The sequence below is a fragment of the Toxorhynchites rutilus genome, chromosome 2 (assembly GCF_029784135.1).
Source record: "Toxorhynchites rutilus septentrionalis strain SRP chromosome 2, ASM2978413v1, whole genome shotgun sequence".
Taxonomy (NCBI): domain Eukaryota; kingdom Metazoa; phylum Arthropoda; class Insecta; order Diptera; family Culicidae; genus Toxorhynchites; species Toxorhynchites rutilus.
In genome coordinates, this window is record NC_073745.1 from 146,842,289 (window position 1) to 146,859,868 (window position 17,580).

General features: G+C 37.9%; 1 protein-coding gene across 1 annotated transcript; it reads left to right on the forward strand.

Annotated features, from left to right (window-relative positions):
- Positions 1–9,538: 9,538 nt before the first annotated feature.
- On the forward strand, positions 9,539–14,194 carry LOC129766764 (myeloid leukemia factor). Its single transcript, XM_055767362.1, has 4 exons — positions 9,539–9,699; positions 9,940–10,503; positions 10,769–10,990; positions 13,794–14,194. Exons 1-4 carry the CDS (start codon positions 9,650–9,652, stop codon positions 13,873–13,875), a joined length of 918 nt encoding a protein of 305 aa, XP_055623337.1. The 5' UTR covers positions 9,539–9,649; the 3' UTR covers positions 13,876–14,194.
- Positions 14,195–17,580: the final 3,386 nt, after the last annotated feature.

Sequence of the window (17,580 nt, forward strand, 5' to 3'; positions counted from 1 at the left end):
TCTTTCGAAGATCGATTCGGCAAAGATCGATTCTTTGGTACCGATTCAATCAGTGGATCGATTCCTACGTTTAGAAAATCGATTCAACACTATCGATATTTTTATAAAGATCGCCCAATCCTAATTCACAGCCAGACGGTGCAGCGAGTAAAATAATGATGTTCAGTTTTGACGTAGGACTACGTCTAACCGGAAGATATAGGGGGTGAATTGAAAATCTAGGCACAAGTAGGAAAAAATGCAAGATTTGGAACGCTTATAACTCGAGCGTTTCTCAATAGATCGCAAAGGTTTTTGCATCAATTGATAGGATATATGTCTACGCATCTATCATAACGAATAACATTTAATTTTTCTTGAGATAAATAATTAAATAATTGTGAAATATCAAGCATTGTCCAAATGCACTATGTGCCCATTTTTGATTGGCCCATTTTGTGCTTCTCAAATCGTACCGACCAAAACGGGCAACCAGAGCAGCAGCGAAATACAATGAAGCACGATTGGAAAGGAAAAAGAAAAAAAAATTAACGAAACATTGGTCGCAGTCTCACACATGCGTAATTCTCGAGCCAGCCAGTCAGCTTAAAAATCCCCGCTCCGCTGCCGTAACGATCATTCTTATCCGAACCGTACACCACATCGTTTCGCATCACATCACATCAACAAACCAACACAAGCAGCCATGTCTGGACATGGCAAAGGAGGAAAAGTGAAGGGAAAGGCAAAATCCCGCTCGAATATGCAATTCCCCGTAGGTGTTTTCGCCAATTGCTCCGCAAGGGTAGCTAGGCCGAGCGCGTTAGTACCAGTGCACCAGCCCACCTAGTCGGCGTTATAAAGTTTCGGCCACCGAAGTGATCGAGTTAGCTGGCAAAACTGCTCGCGACGATAAGAAAACCCGCATTCAGAACAGACCGCATTCGGTTCGGTGGACATCAAGACAACAACAGGCAGTTGCAGCGAGTGGCGAGTGGCAAACGCAATCGCAAAACGGCAGCAGGTAGCAGAAGAAAAAAGTTTGTTCTTTATACAAACTGCTTTGGTGGAAAATCCAGAACAAGGAGGCATCGAGGGCGTTCGAAATGAGTACTAAGTTTTCTAAAATGGAACCATTCCATAAAACAAGGCGCTTTTCAGGGCCATTAACCTTCCAAAAAAGAGTTTTCGGAATACAGTTCAATGCTTTCTAAAACAATATCCAAAATAATAATAAAACACAAATTGATTTTTTCATAATTTGTTTGCCAGGATATGATGAGTATGAGAATTTGGCAGTTGTTCTGAGCTTATTGATGGTTGGGGACTTTCCCGATTATTCAATTTTCTCCAATTCTTAAATTGCTTACAGATTGAAAGTACAGTAATTTACATTTACTTCGACATTTAGCTAATTGGACGGACCTGTAATGCGACATATATAGTCGGACATTTTGTAAACATAGAGTTCGGGGTCCAAATTATGACCCAACATGTCCCAAGCTGGATGGGAAGAAATTTTCCAACTGTGAAAGCTGTACCACTGTCATCGCAAATGTTGAATTACAGGTTAAAATCGCCTCCAATGCGACACTGAGTGGTTCTTCGGCATATCGCATTAAATGTAATTTACAGTACAACATGTCCCAAGCTGGATGGGATGAAATTTTCCAACTGTGAATCCTGAGGCGAGTGGCAAACGCAATCGCTAAACAGGAAGGTTTAGCCGAACAAGATGGGGATATCGAGTGATAACAAAACAATAAACTCTTTAGATTAAAGATAATTTTGTGATCCTGAAAGGACCCTTTTTAGCCTGCATGTGAATCCAAAGAGCGAACAAATCGTAATGAATGTTTTTTTTTGTCATCGCTGCCTTTTAACGCTCATTCGTTCGTCTAGTTGGACTCGCCCCTTTGGCTGAGTCTGCTGATTTGTCTCTATCCTGTGAGCGTGTACCGCTAAAGTACAAAACGCGCGGATCCTCTGAAATATAGAGGCGAATGAACTGAAAAGTTTAAAGCCTCTTTAATCCAACATCATCATCATCATCATCCTCTGAAAAATATATCATTCTCTTTCAAACCGTAAATCAGTGTGGTTGTATGGCATCGTTTCACATCACATCGCATCAACGGATTGGTGCCGGAGCACCAGTATACCTAGTAGCGGTTATAGAATTTCGGCCGCCGGAGTGCTCGAGTTGGCTTGCAAAGCTGCTCACGACAATAAGAAAACCCGCCTACAGAACAGAGCACGCAATCGCAAAACGGCAGCAGGTAGATGAAGGAAAAAGTTTGTTTATACAACCTGCTTTGGTGGCAAAACCAGCCTCCGTAAAACACGGCGCTTTTCAAGGCCATTAAACCATTCAAAGAAGAGTTATTAAAAGTTTTTCACAATACCAATGCATTCTAAAGTGACATAATATGACATATAATATAAACTGATTTATTTTGTTTATGCTTGTTCTTGAACTTATTGGTGGTTGGGGTCTTTTAAATTGATCATTCAGTTTTCACAAACCCATACATGGCTTCCGAATTAAAAGTGGCTTCAAATTACAACACATTGTATGCAGGATGGCATTCACGAATTTTCTCGGTAGCAAGAACTGCTTTCTTTGGTTGATCACTGATGTTGAAAATTGACTGACGTTACATCTGCATTGTATAGAAAAATAACTAAGGAGCAACATGATGAGCTATGTATTTCCTGCTGCTCTGTTCTTATTTTAAAGGACTTTAATCCGAAGGTCATCCGTCCCTGTATTTACTGTTGGTTTTTCAGAACGCTTATAGCTCGTTTATTTCTCGACAGATCGTAGAGTTCGTCTCCAAAACCTCAGTTCTTTTTCATTTTTATTTACTTTGTTTGCGGAGACTACAAATCTTACAATGCATTCGTCTCCGAAACCACAGTTTAAGGTATGGTAATGTGCTCAATAGTGAAATATATGATAGTGAATGAGCTGATGACCACCTATGCATTCCCTATCACAGCCATCTTTTTGATTGTACGATATGTGCATACGTCGAAAGATGCCCGGCGTTGAACATTTAATAAATACAAAGCCTTCAGAAAAAAGTCAAGAATCAAGTTTGTAAAAAAAAAACGCAAAAACACAACACCAAAGGTTCTTTTCAGAACCCCCAACATGTTCATAAAGAGTAAACAGTAAACTAATTCATTTTTCAGGTAGATAGGTAGGTATTCACGTAGGAGAAAAAAAATAAAACAATATATTTTAAATATATATTTAGCAAAAGCTGTCCCCTTTGTATAGTCCTACGTCACTCCGGTTATGTCCCCGACATTACCCACCCGTCTCTTTTTTTGGTTTGAAACACGTTTGATTTTTTTTAGAAAAATCAGAATTTTTCCCGGTTTCAAGTATTCTTTCTACGCTGAAAAGGTTAGAAAATCATCATTTTACATTGTTTCATTCATAACATATGAAAAATGGCTTGGTATAAGTGTCGTAATTTACATTACATTTTTAACAGGCAAACGTTGGGTGGCACATGTAACGATTCAAATACCACTACACCAGATCCTTCTCGTATCAGCCGAACGGAATCCTTTGCATAATCAATTATATCAATGATATATGATATCGATTGCATCGCCATTATCCACAGCATGAGCTTCTGAAAAATGTCCTGAAATTAGTACTTATAACCTGTATGCACTATCAAACTTAAAATTTTCGGCTTTGGTCCAATCGCGTGTTGAAATCATCGTAAATATACAAAAATATAACTTTTTTACCATTTCTTCTTCTCCTTAAATGGCCCTAACGTTCCTAGAGGAACTTTCTATGTCCTATACCTTGAATGTATTCTGAGTGGCAAGCTCTAGAATACGCGTGAGCACAGTGCAAGTCGGAGGAAATTTTTGACGTAGGACTACGTCTTTCATTTCTATACCGGGGTGTAAAACCAAAGTTTCGAGAACGAAAGCGTTACGCCGGAGACCGAGATTTTGAGCGTTAATAGCTCTTAAACAACTGAACGAAATGGTATGATAAACACTTCATTTGAAAGATAAAATGTCTACGCATCATATACTTGTTACTTTTTCATCCAAAAACTTGTTTCAATAGTCTTAAAATTGCTTTCAAAACAGGCTATTGAAATCACCAATCGGTATATAAGCGAGCGCCGCTCGTAAACCCACTCAGTTATGATTGAACAGCGATTGGAGCATGTTGTCGCTGTTGTTGTGAAGCTTATTTCGTTTATCATGAAAGCGCTGATGAACGGTGTCACCAAGAGCCTGTTTGTGCACCTAAGGCCAAAAGGGAATCCATCAGGAGGAGAGTGATGCCACGGTTCCGCTTGAAACATCGGAGCAGCCGCCACACACACACACACACATACACGCGCGGAATTCTCGTTGCTGAAAAATAATCTGCCAGTTCCCCTGGGAATTGAAAAATACATTCATGCGAAATAGTTTATTTTAATGTTTTCTATCCATATAACACTGCAACCAAATACATTTGGTTTTGTTATTTTTCAATCAATCGCAATTAACAGGAAAGCTTCTGAATATTTTTTTCCCCATCAGTGGAAATTTTCGTATCCAATATTGGATGCATAACATGAAAAACGGAAAATGTTTCACATCGCGAAAATCAAGTCATTTTCGAGCGATTATTTGCTTTCTACTCATATAATGCTTCGACCAAATACATTTCGTTTTGGATTTTTTCAATCAAGTGCGATCAACGTAAGACCACGTCTTTCGGCAATTTATTAGAGGTGCAATGAATCTTTAGGAATTCCCGCTCTACGCGCACTGGCAAACAATGTTTACTCAACAATTTCTCAAACTAGAAATGGGTGTTGTGAGAAAGAATTAGCGAACGCGAAAACGACAAACGGGAGAAAGATACGTTTGGAGGTTGAAGAAAATTGGCAGAAAACTTCTTCATTCTATCATTCAAATAATGTGATTCATACCACATCGTTTTGCCAGAAAGAGATTATTAATGCTCAAAGGAGGAATCGAGTCCTCCGAGGAAATTACCCAGCGCAAATTAGAGTCGACTATCGATTGCGGCATTCGTACACAAATAATTTTATAATGCAGTTTCACCAAAGTGATTTCTTCGGATATATTCACTACATCATGTCATGTATTTCATATTCTTCATTAAGAAATCCATATCCATGGCACCTATCGGTAACGAATTATTATCGAAACCACGATTTTCGCTAAATGCTCCTTTCAGTTCGGCCTGTAAAAAACTTTTCTGAACTCTAATCCATCAAATTTGGAGCCCTGAAAAGGGCTGTTGATTATATGCTAAGCTAATATAGCACGCTCTCCTCGGATACGATGGGCCAGCTGGATGTCCTTGGGCATGATGTGACGCGTTTTGCATGGATAGCACACAAATTTGTATCTTCGAATAGGACTCCTGCAGCGTCATAACCGCGGAACTTTGGAAGCGCAAGTCGGTTTTGAAGTCCTGAGCAATTCCACGAACCAAATGCTGCAAAGGTAGCTTGCGGATCAGCAATTCGGTCGATATCTGATAGCGACGAATTTCATGCGAAGTTCCCGGTCGATAGCGATGTGGCTTCTCCACCTATCCTGCTACTGGTGCGCTTATCCGAGCTGACTTCGTGTGCCTTACCACCGAATGACTAACGAGCTGTCTGCGAAAGACTAACGAGCTCGAGTCCTCACGGTGCGAGAGTAGAGTAAGAAATGAACGAAAGCAAAGGAAGCGTCATTTTATAAACCATAAAAGTATAGAATCTAAATCCCACCCTTATTATATTCGTGAGTATACAGTAAGCTTATACAATAAAGAGGGTGGGGTTTACATTCGATTCTTTTATGTTTTATAAAATGACACTTCCCTTGCTTTCGTTCATTTCTTACTATACTCTCGCACCGTGAGGACTCGAGCTCGTTAGTCTTTCGGTGGTAAGGCACATGAAAGCAGCTCGGATAAGCGCACCAGCAGCAGGATAGTTGAAGAAGCCACATCGCTATCGACCGGGAACTTTGCGTGAAATTCGTCGCTATCAGAAGTCGACCGAATTGCTGATCCGCAGCTACCTTTGCAGCATTTGGATCGTGGAATTGCTCAGGACTTCAAAACCGACTTGCGCTTCCAAAGTTCCGCGGTTATGACGCTGCAGGAGTCCTATTCGAAGATACCAATTTGTGTGCTATCCATGCAAAACGCGTCACATCATGCCCAAGGACATCCAGCTGGCCCATCGTATCCGAGGAGAGCGTGCTATATTAGCTTAGCATATAACCAACAGCCCTTTTCAGGGCTCCAAATTTGATGGATTAGAGTTCAGAAAAGTTTTTTTACAGGCCGAACTGAAAGGAGCATTTAGCGAAAATCGTGGTGTCGATGATAATTCGATACCGATAGGTGCCATGGATATGGATTTCATAATGAAAAATATGAAATATATGACATGATGTAGTGAATATATCCCCATATCGAAGAAATCACTTTGATGAAACTGTTTACCGTTTGTCTTTTTTAATTGTTGGGAAAGGGCATTATTTCTGCTGATTAAATTCCAAGAAAAAATCCATTCCTTCTTTAAGCGTGATTCATTCTGCTTCGGATCAACGGAACAGTATGATAATCATTTCATACAAAAGATAAAATGTCCAAGAGTTATATGATTGCTATTTATTGAGTCGAAAAATTGTTTCAATAGCTTAATGATAGCTTCGAAAACAGGTTATTGAAATCATTCGTATCCGTATGTAGCTCGCCCACTTGGAAACCCATTAATCTTATTGGAATGTGAGATGGGGAAGCTCATACTCACGTCTATGCATTATGCTGTACACTACAGACTTTTTTTCTCCGTACTGATTAAGAAGCCGACCGAACTATCGGTCGACAAGTCAGTCTGCAGTCGGCGGGGGCTCTTAATTTCGTTTTTGCAGGCCGAACCGAAAAAATTTCAGTCGAGTTAACTCTTTTTTACAGTAATGCTTTTGAATCCGGACACTTTGCATTACATTCAATATCATACCACAGCCATAACATTTTTTTCATGTTGAATTTATGCGATTAATAGTTGCTAATATAGTTACTGATAGTTTCTTGATAGTTACTAATCAATCGCATTAATTTCAACATGCAGAAAATGTTGTGGCTGCGGTATGGTATTAAATGTAACGCAAAGTGTCCGGATTCAAATACATTACTGTATACTTACTTCGATGTTATTCGTTTCTCTCTCAGGGTAAGCAACGAAGGGTGGGGTTTAGATTCTATACTTTTATGGTTTATAAAATGACGCTTCCTTTGCTTTCGTTCATTTCTTACTCTACTCTCGCACCGTGACGACTCGTTTGTTTGGGACCAAGCAGATAGCTAGTTAGTCTTTCAGTGGTAAGGCACACGAAAGCAGCTCGGATAAGCGCACCAACCGCAGGATAGGTGAAGAAGCCACATCGCTATCGACCGGGAACTTTGCGTGAAATTCATCGCTATCGGAAGTCGACCGAATTGCTGATCCGCAAGCTACCTTTGCAGTTTTTGGATCGTGGAATTGCTCAGGACTTCAAAACAGACTTGCGCTTCCAAAGTTCCGCGGTTATGACGCTGCAGGAGGCTTATTCGAAGATACAAATTTGTGTGCTATCCACGCAAAACGCGTCACATCATGCCCAAGGACATTCAGCTGGCCCATCGAATCCAAGGAAAGGGTGCTATATTAGCTTAGCATATAATCAACGGCCCTTTTCAGGGCTCCAAATTTGATGGATTAGAGTTTAGAAAAGTTTTTTACAGGCCAAACTAAAACGAGAATTTTCGTTTGGATGCCATACAGCATCGAGAAAATTCCGGAAAGATCTAATCGTTGCTGAAAAATAATCTGCCAGTTCCCTGGGAATTGAAGAATACATCCATGCGAAAGAGTTTATTTTAATGTTTTCAAATTATATGGCGAACAAAGCGACCAAATACATTTGATTTCGTAATTTTTCAATCAAGTGTAATCAGCTGGAAAGCTTCTGAAGATTATTCTTTCCCATCAGTAGGATATTTTCGTATCCAATATTGGATGCATAACATGAAAAACGGAAAATGTTTCGTATCGCGAACATTATATAATTTTCAATCGATTATTGCTCAGTCGCCGAAATTTTCATACTCAGTGAGTTCATTCTCCTCTAGTTTGCCTTCCAAATTGCCATCGTAAACCACACCTTCTCTCGATTCAATCACGCACGAAAAGCATACTGAAATGATATTCAACATCGTTACTGAACGAGCTGAACGGCGAGGGATCGAGGGATTCATTACCTGGCCTGACCTGACCTGAAATGCAATCAGTTTGTTTTAACTGTGAGGGAGCGCAGAAAAGCCGATCGATCAGAAGGAGAAGAGAAGGTGACCAAGAGAGTATCAGCATCGAAATACGGTTCCTCGGGAAGACATAGAAGCAGCCGCCACACCCACACACATACACGCGCGCAACTCTTTTCATTTGCTGGTTATCGAGAGGAAACCTGGAAAGAAATGATCGTTGCTGAAAAATAATCTGCCAGTTCCCCTTGGAATTGAAAATTACATTCAAGCGAGTTTATTTTAATGTTTTCTATCCATATAATACTGCGACCACATACATTTGGTTTTGTGATTTGTCAATCAAGTGCAGTTAGCAGGAAAGCTTCTGAAGATTATTCTTCAGAACAAGGTTTTTTGTATCCAATATTGGATGCATAAAACCTTGAGTCTCCAACGTAACACTCTCGTTTTTTAAGTCACCCAAATATTTATTTATTCATTCATTCAGGATGGATTTAGATTCAACTTCAAACAAATGATCTCTAAATCAACGATAGTTCTACGTCACCCTTGCGGTTATACCATAGATATAACCCACTTCCTGTTTTTTGACGAAAAATTCTCCCGACCAGAACGGGAATCGAACCCGTTTGAACAAAAATAATTACGACCGAATCGCACTTTTGAGCACGTAGAAATACAAACAGCATCACTTTTGTGGTTCTGAACTCTAATGCAAGTGTCGAATGAGCGGATGCAGCTTTGCGATTCGTTAAGGTGGCCGTACACTGTTTGTCCGGAGGTCAAATATTTGATATTTTTTTGACAGATAAAGTTTCATTTGATATTTGTACAAACACTATTTTGTTTGCCACTCTTCAATTTTCAACAGTAGTAAACAATATCAAACACCGAACATGGAAAAAATCAACTGAAATATTCAAGGTAACCTAACCATGTACCGACAGGTTCGAAGAACAGACTGAAAAAATATTTTAGGCATCCAATAATTAAATATTTGCTTGTCGTGTTTTGTGTAGAAAATATTTGATCAGTACACGTTGACCAAATTTTATCTATCAAAAAGAGTCAAATATTTGGCTTTGGTCAAACAGTGTATGTGCACCTTTAGTATCTTCATAAATTCACATGTCTTCACTGTAATTCAAATGGCAGCCCTGGCCGATATTCAAGTCACACATCTATTTTCTAGCAGTATCCAGAGGCTCAGATTCAAACATTTTCATTTTGTCATGTTGGCGGTTCGTTTTATTTTTGCCTGCCATTTAATTCAGTGGAGAAAAGTGAAGAAAGCAGATTAGGTTACGGGAAAGCACAGAAAGTAGTGAAAAAAGACTTCTAGAGTGTAGCTGAACTATGTCTCTTTTTGGAATGATGGGCGATCTAGAGGATGATCCTATTTTCGGGTAAGTTCCGCTATTGTGAACATTAAAAAAGGGTCATTATAAATTGCTTATTGCTTCAAACCAGCTGCGTTCGTGATGTCACGAAAGCGCAGTAAAAAAAAAAGACTACGATATTGAATACAGCGTTCGATCTTGTTGATGGTTCTAAAGATAAATGATTGTAATTCTAACTTTTGTTAAATCTTCACCAGTGCAAGTTATGTGTGTTATATCCATTTTTCGATTTATTTTCTCATTTAGCCATCACATGCGGTCTATGCGCCAGATGAACAACATGATGAATTCGTTATTCGCAGATCCTTTTGGAATGTTTGGAGGAGGATTGGACAGTTTTGCACCACCATCACTGACTGGTGTTCGTGGAGGTTCTGCTCTGATGCCATTCATGTCACCCAACATGAATATGAACCGACTGTTGAATAATGATGGAACTTCATTCTGCCAAAGCAGTGTATTCTCTATGTCTTCGGGTCCAGATGGACCCCAAGTATATCAGGCTACTTCTAGCACTCGTACTGGTCCAGGAGGGGTGAAGGAAACGCGTAAATCAGTCCAAGATAGCCGATCAGGAACAAAGAAAATGGCCATCGGGCATCACATCGGCGAAAGAGCACATATTATCGAAAGAGAACAAAACGTACGCACAGGAACACAAGAGGAAAGACAGGATTTTATAAATCTCGATGATGAAGAAGCCGAAGAATTCGATCGCGAATTTCAGACAAAGGCTCGCAGTTCGATGAGTCTGTCCGGTGGACGACGATCGGGACCAGAAATCATGGAGTTGCCTTCTAATCAGCCAAAGTAAGTGCTAATTGCAACAACAATTTCTTTGATTCTCATAATAGTTTGGTACGGTTATTGTTTATGGAATCGTGATTGTGAGTTGCAAGGCCTCAAGAGGCGTTGGTTTGCGTAATGAGAATTACTTCTATATTTTCCCTTTATAAATTGTCCACATCTTCCAAATCGAGCAGAATGATCTTAATAATATATAGATAATTAAAAATTGAATCAAACTATCGAACAAAATGCTTCTACTACTGTTTTCCCATTGTAAATAATGTAGTCCGCCGCATATTCGTGCTATTGCGAACACTCCATACAACGAACCTTCCGGCAGCAGTGGCCAACAGCAGTACTCGCCTTCACCGTCGTCTTCTGCCAATCGTAACCGTATAACCGGTGGTCCTGTTGCAGCGTCGATTACACCACGCCGACCTATACGCACCCCAGCTTCGTCACCGTTAGCAATGCCTCCAACAACCGGAGGTGGCCACATCACGACAAGGTATAAGCGTTGATTCCATAACGAATAACATCCATGAATACGGTTTTCACTTTTTGGTGGTGGGAAAGTAAATGTAATAGACGCATTTCGCGCCAACTCGACCAAATATTGGCATGACCGTCTCAGAACTCAATGAAAATTCCTGGGTGTGAAGACCTTACCTAATTAAGCAACTTGGCATACTTAGTTTTCCGAAAATTTATCTAGACTAACATATGGGCTAAATATTTTTGATAATTTTTTTATAATTTTTTTTAACTCGAAAATAATAAGTCTTGCAAAAAAGTGATCTACGGAAGAGTTTTAGGAAAATGATGGAATTTTCAGAAAAAAATACTGAAAAAATATATTTTGAAATTCTACACTGAAAAAAATTGATTTCAAAAACTAAAAGTCGATTTTCTCAAAATGGTCATCTCAGATTTTGATGAAATGGTAGATAAATATTTGCCCTACAACTCTTCCGTACATTGCAACTTGTGCATATTTAAGGCAAAAAAGTTTTTCTAACAAAATCTTTTTCAAGATTTTCTCTCGAAAATTTTCTACTGCCGTTCTACGCATAGTTGTGTCATGTTACTTTTTGACGATTTTCACTTTTCTTCATAAAACGTTATTTTTATGCATCTTACGGAAAAACACAAAAAAACATAGTTTATTCCCAACTTTGAAAAAAAGCAACATCAAGCTCAATTGTTCCATGTTTATATTCTATTCATAACTGTCCCACCATGTATTTTTTTGTAGATCCATATCGAATAGTTCGGTTCAAGTACAAAAAAATCATGTCACACTTTCAGCAGGTTTAATGCACTCTTTTCTGATTTGGAAAAACGAACTAATTCTCAAACAAATAAGAAAAAGTTTAACATAACACGTGTACATCTTGTTAGCGAATGCCTAATAAGAATGAGATTTATATTCAGCGAAGGTATTGCAGATCACTCATTTCTTCATAAAACGATTTTTCTTTGCATAATCTTTCGGAAAAACAAAAAAAAATATTGTTTGTTCCCAGTATATCAAAAAACAACATCAAGTTCAATTGTCCCATGTTGATATTCTAGGCATAATAGTCCCACCATGAATTTTTAAACCTATAATCAAGCTTGATTGATTCAGTGAGTGGATCTCGTCACATTTCATTAAACAATAGTATAGTGCTTATAAAAAAAACCGGTGTATTGCTAAATTGAAATGCTTAAAGCTTTTGGTAGGCAAATATGCAAGAAAACTTTGATTGCGTTTTTCTCAGTTGCTGATTTTGGAACATGGGACAACTATGCGTAGAACGGCAGTACAGTTATAGAAAAATAAATAACAGGTAGAAATGGATTGATGATGACCCTTGGATGCTAAAGTACAGTCTTCAGTCTGTTTTTGTAGTCAAATACAATATGTTTCAATTCAGAGAGCAACGACAGCTCTCAAACAATAGCCATCTGCCAAAAATCTCTTGATCAGTCGGTCAGGTATCGAATAGTAGTTGTAGATTTAGCTATCTATTAAGAGTCACTGTAAGTCACTGTGGATATGATAATAATAAATGGATTGTATAGATACCTAACGGATGAATAAAATGGCTCTGCAGTTGTTTGAAAATTACCAGTCGTGGCCGGCAGCAAATATAAAGTGGCGGAAAAGAAATAGCATTATTTCGTTTCTGCGTAATCATCAGAATTCAACAAAGAAAAGTGTGACATTTAGCAACATGAGTCAAGCCGTGTTCTTCAGGATTTGCAAGGATTGCAAATGCAATGCTGGTATTAACCCCCTCCCGTATTATTTAATACGTCACACATTAAGTGATTTCACTACTCTGCTGAGCGTTCTAGCAGCAAGTACGCTACGAGTGAGACTCGATGTTGTACGCGAAAGGGTTAGCAACCCCAAGTGTAACCGTAATATACTACGTCGGCTAACATCAACAGTAATAGAGAAAATACGTTTACCGGGATATACCTATCCGTTAGATGATATAATGGGAATTTGTGAAACTTGTTTCGCATTGATTTAGAACAATAGGTGTGTTCCAAAGAAAAAACGACGCATAGATGAGGATAAAACTTACCATTGTTTGAGAGCTGTCGTTGCTCTCTGAATTGAAACATATTGTATTTGACTACAAAAACCAAGCTGAAAAATGTACTTCAGCACCCAGGGGTCACCATCAATCCATTTCTATCTGTTATTATTTTTTTCTATAACTGTACACAAAAAAAAAAAAGAAATAAATTTTTGAGAAAAAAATTTGAAAAAGTTTTTGTTAGAAAAACTCGTCACGTCGTTCCCTGGGAATCGAAACTGAACTTTCCGTTTGACCCACGTCGGTCCCTGCGAAGTGAAGTTTTCGTCTGGAGAATGCCCGTATTGGTAACGAAAATAACAAACCTTTTTTAGAAAAATCGTTTGTTGGTTTGCAGGGACCAATGTGGGCTATACGGAAAGTTTATTGTCGATCCTCAGCTCGATCGGGAAACAAATTTAAATAACAGTACTCACATGGCAGTCACAAAAATATGCAAATTTATGAATCATGGTACAATATACATATTTCGTTGGGGCAACTTTACGGTCTTTTGGAGGTGGTCTCTCTCTTAAAATTGACATTCAACATTCAATGCCACGCAAGAAATGTATCATCGCTACATGTAAATTTCGTTTGTGTCTAAACAATCTTTCAATTTTTATTAAATGTAAGAGGTTTCGAGAGCATTAGGAACGTTTTCGGAATCGTTATCATTTGTGTTGCTCACATCGAATGTGTGCAAATCGTCCTCATTCATGTTATCCTCTTTTGCAGTGTTCATCCTCACCCGTACAACATGTCCGGCAGAAAGAACCGTGCTATCAAAGGTCCGTCTTCTTCACCCTACCATCAGTAAGAAATATACAATTTCAAGGAACAGTTTCGAGAATCATTGCCGACTGGGAGATACAACCCTATATTTCCCTATCTTATTTACTGAAAAGCAGAAACCGAACAAGTTCGGACACAATGTTATTATTTCTGTCCCTTTTATGTATACGTTATCCTCTCTTTGAACTGCATCCTACTATTGGAACGAATTACTATAATTTTGTTTTTTTTTAAACAAGAATATTTTTCTCTGTTTATTATCCAATATAACTGAAGTTCGCTTCTATGTATCAACAACTTTATGAAGTTCTGTAAAGTGAATAAATTAGCATTAGTTATGGTAATGTTTCTCTTTGAACTTGTTCACCATAAGTTTAACCAAATTCTAATAAATGAACTGTTTGAGAAGAATCACTATAAAGTAGCATTAATAAGTTTCCCGACGAACCAGCTGTAGATATTTGTTCATTATTTAATGACTATATTGATATGAGGCTCTGTCGTTTTGCATTATTTACACGGGTAGAGTATATAGGCGAATGATTTGACTGTTAAATTGTTTACGACTTTCTTCTACAATCATTTAAATCTTTTACTTCGTTAGTTTAAACAGTTGCCCACAAAAGATATTAGCGCGGAGCATCGATGCTTACTTCTGACCCACAATCTTATCAAATATAAAAATTAGTGTTACTCATCACGGGTTCTGTTGAAAGCTTTGTTTCGGTAGAATGCCAAATTTACAAAAACAAAAAAGCAGATTTTGAGAAACAAGAAGGCTTGATATTTGAAATGGAAAAAAATTTAATCAAATGAAGAAGCGGTAAATCGGTCTGACGATTTGAATTTAACATGAGGAAATCTGAGAAAAGTTGTGTTGAGTTTGACGTTTTGATCTGCTGACAAACATAATAAAGAAATGATGCTAGTGTAATTTGTACCGTTTTGAATATTCTGTTCTTTTTATTTATGACGTGATTGCAAACAAGTATGTATAACCATGTAAACAATATAAGAAAATGAATCATTCAAAAATACTAGCACTTTTGTTCTCTTCCGAAATTCAAATGCACTCTGTTATTGTTTTTTTTTGAAAAACCACGAATTAGAACGCGATCTGGCTAGGGAACACTGGGTAAGACCATCGGTCGATTACGGATAAGAGCTCCATCTTTTAGTTCTTCACTAGACTAGACTAGGTACGATGCCATTGTCGATTGTGGGTTGTTTTATTCCATCCGAAAAGTATTAATCTTCATCCTCTTGTAGAATTGGGGGTTTACATTCCATTTTAACGAGCCGATAAACTCTATCAGAATGACCAATGTAAAGTTCATTGAACAAACTTTGAATCATATAAATTTTCTCAATGGACACTACTTTTGGAGTACTTATAAGTATTTGGCGTTTTTGAATAGTTAGTTGATTAAGAAGAAGAATTCAACATATAACAGTTCGTGTCATAATTTTATTTTACTAACAATGATATTGAAACTAATTTGCTTCGGAGATGAATGTTCTACTTACTTGATTAATCCTTACAGTTGCCCTACAGAAGATATGTATATTACTGTGGAACATCAGTTTTGATTTTCGAAATTCTATTCGGAATACTCCAGATCGAACTTGAATTAGCGTTATTATCGATGAATTAGGCTTTTGCGTGATTCAGAACAAAGCTTGATTAATGTACCACTTCGTCCACTGACACAATTTGAACTGTTGGCTTGACCATACGATTTACTTTTATTTGAATAGTTCCTGTTTATGTAATCTGATTCCTTTTTATCTCAAGTTTATATTTATATGCAGCATGAGACTTTGTATATTCATCTTTTTCTGTTGTCAGCGTTTGTTTAACCCATTAACTCATCAACGCCCAGCTGTTCGAAAAATCTAACAGAAACTTTGATAAATTTTCATTTGGAAAGCAACCATATGGTAATGTTTTTGCACCAAATGAGAGCTTAGTATATTATCACCGCTAATCATCAATTTACTTGCATTTTGGGTAACTTTATGTTGTTTTATGTTGTGGGTAACTTTATGATGTTTCGGTTAGTTACTCGAATAAAATACAAATATAAAAAAATGTTCAAAGCAATGGCTTTGAGATGAAGGTGGAAGCTAGCCACAAATGGCTGCCACAATGGCGCTCATTTCTTTCAACTCCCTTCCTTACCCCTCGCCCGTAAATCAATAATTTTGCGAAACAGTGTGAAGAAAATGATCGTTTGTACACGCTTCTCACTAAGTAATTTTAACCAGAATCTAATCGATTACTCACCAAATGTGACATTTTCATCTGCCGTCGCAATGTATAGTGGAAAACGTCGTAAAACTCGAGCTAGTGCTCTGAAAGTCAACTTTTCATTTTTCAATTTTCCGCAATGGTTTTGTTTGTATTGGTGAGACAACATCATTGAAACAGATATAAAAACCACTCGTTTGATAGCGTTTCATGTCATGGAAATCAATAAAATAAAATTGTGTTGATATCAATACAGTTATTATTTTTATGTTTAATGGGTCTAAGTGTAAGTTTTAGCAACCTGAACATTGGTTAAGAAATTCGTATTGCGTCCTCGGAACACTGCCACGGATGTCTATGCTTATAGTAAACGGAAAAGTATTACATTCAATCAAAATGCCTCGGCTAACGAAGAGAAGGGTTAATGCTCTCCAACGTGAGTATGTGAAAATAATATGATCAACGAAGGAAAATATTGAGGTGCTAGCTGACCCGGCAAACTTCGTCCTGCCCAAAACATTTTTTTTTATTACATCCACGTTTTCCTACTAAGCGCAAATTCATGGGTCCAATCGCAGAACTGTTCATTTATTGATCTTCTAATCTACCCTTTTAAATTATTTTTTACTATAAAATATGAAAATATGATAGAATGAAGACAGCCCTAAATCGGACAATTCCTTTTTTGAGTTTTGCTCTTATCAACACATTCGGAGATCCATTTTTATTATCCATTATTTTTATAGATAGAAGACGATATAGGAGTGCGTTTTATCACATTAAAATCCATTTCGACTTTCGAACAAAGATCAATTTCGTTACAGCAAACATCAAACGAACTAACAACGCTTATCAATTCGTAATTGTAGAACACATGCGAATTGAATCTTTCGAATTTTCCCATTTTCCTTCAGAGTTTTCCGAAAATTTTCAATTGTGCATTATTATTATGGGATCTTCTCTTCTTTCCAGTGGAGGAAAGGGTGTCATACCATCATAGAAACATTTTTCGTATCCAAAAACCCTCATATCCCAAATTTGGCTCCATTTGCTAGATTAGTTCTCGATGCAGAAGTTTGTGTTTCATTTGTATGGGAGCCCCCTTTAGAGAGGGGGGAGGAGTGTCGAACTACCATAGAAACGTTTATCGATCCCTGAAACCTCTACATGTTAAGTTTAATTCCATTTGTTTGATTAGTTCTCGAGTTGTTCAGCACCCTCCCCCTCCCCCTCTTTAGAGAAGAGAAATTAGTATCAAACCACATTTATTGCTCCCTAAAACCTCCATTTGCGAAATTTGGTTCCATTTGTTTGATTAGTTCTCGAGTTATGCAGAAATTTGTATTTCATTTCTATGGCAGCTCCCCCTTAGAAAGGTGGGAGAAGTTTTGAACTACCTTAAAAATGTTCCTTGCCCCCTAAAACCTCCACATGCCAAATTTGGTTCCGTTTGCTTGATTAGTTCTTGAATAATACAGA